Raw genomic sequence first — 4,411 nt, forward strand, 5'->3', positions numbered from 1 at the left:
GAGGCCCCCAGATGGCAGGGCTGTCCAGCAAGGCCCCTGCTCGGCCGTGGGCCTGCTGTCTGCGCGGGGCGGGCTCACTTCTTGTAGTGGCTGGGGGCGTCGGCAAAGGCGAACTTCAGGCGGTAGGCCTCGGCCAGCAGCAGGCTGACGTCCTCGTCACCCCAGTGGGCCGTGGGCAGGTTCTGGAGGAAAAGCAGCAGCTCCTGGGGAGAGACGGGGCAGGTCAGAGGACGGAGGGCAGCGGGGAGGGGCCGGAGGGGGCCACGCCTGCCCAGCCCCCACCCCCAGCGGCCCAGAAAGGTGTCCCCACCCGACCCCCTCCGCCAGGCGGCCCCGCTGCTGGGCTGTGCTGCCTCAGGCCAGCAGCCTCGTGCCCGGTCCAGTCACCAGAGGCTCTACAGAATCGCAAGTCAGGGGACACCCAGGGCCTCGCTGGGCAGAGTTCTGTGCATCTGGTGACTGTGGAAGGGACACAGCAGGAAGCCGCTGAACGTCACCCGCTCGACACACCAGGAAACCCCTGACCCTCACCCTCACCCTCACCCTCACCCTGGCGTCAGGACTGCCCAGCGCAGCCACCTGCAGGGGCCTGTGTCTCCGCTCAGCGGCGGGCGTGGAGCCACCCCACGGGCCACGGCGTCTCGGGAGCCCAGGGCGAGGGGCCATGACCCACTGGGACGGAGAGCCGGCCTGGGACAGAGGGCTTTGGGCCCATCAAGCTCCGCACTCCACAGACCAGCCCTCCCGACAGACCTCGCCCCGCCCGGAGAGGCGTAGGATTCGGGGGAGCCCCAGCACCCAGAGGGGCCTGGTAGGAGTGGGGAGGGCGCAGGGAACGGTCCTGACAAGGTCCCCGGCCTCCTCCGGAAGAAGCTGGGTCTGGGACCGTCCAGGGGGTGGCGGGGCTCTGAGCGCGCTGGTGCTGCCGGCCAGCTCCCAGCAGGAGACGAGCGACAGAGACAGCGGGCATCGCACTCAGGCTGCCCCACACCCCCCGACTGGAGGCTCGGAGACCCCGCCATCCCACAGCAGCTCCGGCCTCTGTCACCGAGCTTCCTGTTCCGGAGCCTGGCCCGGGGGGCGGGGCAGGTGGTGGGGAAGTGGGGTGTGGAGCAGGGCAGTGGGGGGCCGAGGTGGGAGGGGGCGGAGCAGGGTGTGGGGAGCCAGCTGTGGGGAGTGGGAAGTGGGGAGCAGCCCAGCCCTGGGCCTCTCTGTGTGTGGCCTCGGGCAGCTGACCTCCCCTCTCTGGGCCCCACACACCCCCTTTATCTGCGAATGGAGGTTGCTGAGCCGCCCAGCACAGCCTGGCCGCCGCGGGCATCAGGGTGTGGACACGGATGCCAGGCCCGGGCTCAGATCTGGCTGTGCCGCCACCTGGCTTCACGGGCCTGGCTCGCCACTGACCGCCTCGGGGTCCTCGTCTGTAATGGGGGGCCCAGCCCCCACCTGGGGCTGTCCGTGCCTGGCGAGCGGCGATGTGGCTGAGTCGGGTCTGGACCCGTCCCCTCCCCGCCACGAGCCGCACGCTGACTCCCCCCCGACGCCGTCCCTATGGCCGATCTCCCCCTTCCTCAATCCCGCTGCCTTCTGCATCTCAGATCCTTTCTGGGGGCCTTTAAATTGAATTCACAGAGCAAATTTCACTGGCAGGATGTCCCCGGGGATGCATCAGCCTCGATCTGCTGCCTTTCACCATTAGATGCAACTTACACGGATGCCAATCCGATTCTGAGCGGGTCGTAAATAAATACCTTTGGTTTTATTTTTAATCCACTCTGCTCCATATTATCATGACCTCGCTACTTGCAAGGTGAGAAGCAGCACCCTCCGGTTACAGCGACTCCGCCTCGGCTCCGCACTCAATTTCAGAATCTAATTTAGTCCCAGGTTCACCGGATGGAGGGAGAATAGAAATGCCCAGTGCTTCACAGCCCGCAACGCCAAAGCAGCAAAATCTGTCTGGGCGACCTTTACGGAGGTGAAGAGCACAGCCAAACGTGTCCTTAAACACAGATTTCTTCTTCTAAAAAGCCCGTCTTCTTTACGCGGCGGGCGGAGCTGTCTCGGACCAGGGCCCACAGCATGTTCCTCGGCCGTGGGCTGCTCTGCCTGACCCGCACCATCCTGGGCAGGACCATCGCTCACGAGGCCACCCCTGGGTCACGCTGCAGGGGATCCGCTCTCCCGGGGTGAGCCCGCCCACAACGCAATGGTGTTCGGGGGCAGCGGGGACGGGGCCCACGGACAGACGGCCCAGCACGCCGAAATGGGCGATGCCGATTTCCATTCTAACTCCCCACGCCCAGCACCAGAGCCACATTAGTGAGCAAGGCAGGTAAACAGGCTTCCTCACGGCCGGTACAGAGGGGGTGCGTCTGGGCCCCCCGTGCATAGGACGCAGCCACGTCAACGTCAACAGGGCCGCGGCAGGCGTATGCCTGGGCCCACCGCGCCCTGCACAGGGAGCCTGCACTGTGCACACTCCTGCATCGTCCATGTCGACACCACCATCCGCCGTGGGCAGCCACGGTCCAAAGCAAAGGGACCTTCCCTGCGGCAGTCTGCGAGGGAAGCCCCGGGGGCCACCCGCGAGGCCACAGGCTGCTCGGAGCTGGGCAGCAGCACGGGCTCTTCCAGGTGACCGACCGAGGCTCAGAGAAGCTGGGGGCCACCCCGGCTGGCTCAGCACCCGCGCAGCAGACACACCCGGCCCCACGGCACTGGGCGAGGTCAGAGCACAGGCGGCCGGGTCCCCTGGAAGGCAGACCCTCCTGTACAAGGTGGGGACAGTGACCCTCCAGGCCGGGAGGGTCAAGGGGCCAGTGACTTAGCGCAGGGCTCCGTGCACAGAAGCACTCCAGGAAGGCACCCCGTTTCACCGCCAGTCATCACTGCCGACCTACGGACACCTGTGGGGCCCTGCTGCGCGACGGACCCCTCCTCAGAGGGGTCAGGAGCAGCCGTCCAGGGCTGCGGTGCCCACGGCTCACGCAGGGACCTTGCAGCCCCACCCTGCCGCCCGGGGGCAGCTGTCTGCCCGCCCGAGCGAGTGTCCAGGGACCCAGGGTCCCGCTCGGGCCCAAACCCACAGCCCCAACAGCCAGCGCAGGCACAGGTCACGCGTGCTCCGCCCATGCAGGGGGCTGCACCCCGAATCTGCTTCCAACACAGAGCACCTGCTCTTGGCAATTTCTGTGTGAAACGCAAGATACAAAGGACGTGAAGGTCAGATTAGGCCCGGAAGGGACTGAGGCGCCTGCGGCAGGACGCCAGCCCTGGGGTGCCGACGCCGGGCCCCGCTGGGCGCCCAGGACCGGGGTGACGGGTGGGGGGCGGGGCGCACCCAGGACTGGGGTGACGGTGACAGGCGAGGGGGCCGCGGGGGCGTGGGCGCAGGGCTGCACCATGCAGCTCTCAGGGCCTGTGCTCCTGCCCGAGGTTCTCACTGCTGCGCCCGCCTCCCTGCGGGGGGCTCCCTCAGACTGACTCGTCTGCGAGGTCACCCAGGCCTGGGGAGGGAGCAGGCGGGGGGCAGGCCCTGCTTGTTCCCTGGCTGGCGCTGGCTGCCACAAGCAAGGAAAGCTGGGATCTTGGAGCGTCACCACTTAAGAGAATGAGGCCACCTTCCTGGAGGGGACCGGGCTGTCAGCTGCCATCATGACTGATTCTCGTGCTGTGACTCCAACAGAAATGACTCTATTTCAACACTTAGAAACAGGCCAGGGCTCAGAGCTGCAGATGACGTCAGCTCGTGGGCCATGGCCCAGGCACAAGGACACCCGTGGCCCTAGACGACAGTGTCCGGCACGCCTGTGCCACCAGGCTGCACGGAGCCCGCGAGGAGCAGAGCGAGGGCCTGGCCACGAGGCCCCACTGGGCATGGCCGCTACCAAGAACCCGCCTCCCAGGGCCCCACGAAGTGACAAGAGGTGGGGCCACCCTGAGGCTCGTGATGGGGCAGAGACAACCGGAAATCGAGAACTCGCCACTGCTCACGCTCTGCTCCTGGCTGCCTGCTCGAGCCGCCCAGAGCCTGCACCCGCGTCCAGGCCACCAGCCTCGCTCTCAGCGGCCTGGGTGTGCGAGCGAGCGGAGGAAACACCCGGCCTGTGGACGGGGAGCGGCTGTGACAGCCATGCCGGCCCTCCTTCACGATCCAGTTAGTAGTTTGAAAATCTTGTCAGACTCTGGACAGACCAGGCGGGGACCGGATCCCGTGGCCGTCTGCGTGGGGGACAGGGGACAGGAGGCCTGTGGCCGTCTGCGTGGGGGACGGGGACAGGAGCCCGTGGCCGTCTGCGTGGGGGACGGGGGACAGGAGCCCCGTGGCCGTCTGCGTGGGGGACGGGGGACAGGAGCCCCGTGGCCGTCTGCGTGGGGGACGGGGACAGGAGGCCCGTGGCCGCCTGCC

The 4,411-nt window shown here is 67.4% G+C and overlaps 1 protein-coding gene across 5 annotated transcripts in view; it reads right to left on the reverse strand.

The window, feature by feature from the left end:
• Positions 1-6: 6 nt before the first annotated feature.
• The window catches only part of TBC1D22A (TBC1 domain family member 22A), a 220,408-nt gene continuing 216,003 nt past the window's right edge, over positions 7-4,411 (reverse strand). For 4 of the 5 annotated variants that reach the window (XM_015594047.2, XM_025051054.1, XM_015594046.2 and 1 more), the window contains one exon: positions 7-203. In XM_015594047.2, coding sequence (XP_015449533.2) covers positions 75-203 — 129 coding nt within the window. In that variant the 3' untranslated portion in view covers positions 7-74. The remainder of the gene's footprint in view (positions 204-4,411) is intronic. The other variant, XM_025051057.1, reaches the window with a different exon arrangement.

This window comes from Pteropus alecto, unplaced genomic scaffold (genome assembly GCF_000325575.1).
Source record: "Pteropus alecto unplaced genomic scaffold, ASM32557v1 scaffold118, whole genome shotgun sequence".
Classification (NCBI taxonomy): Eukaryota; Metazoa; Chordata; class Mammalia; order Chiroptera; family Pteropodidae; genus Pteropus; species Pteropus alecto.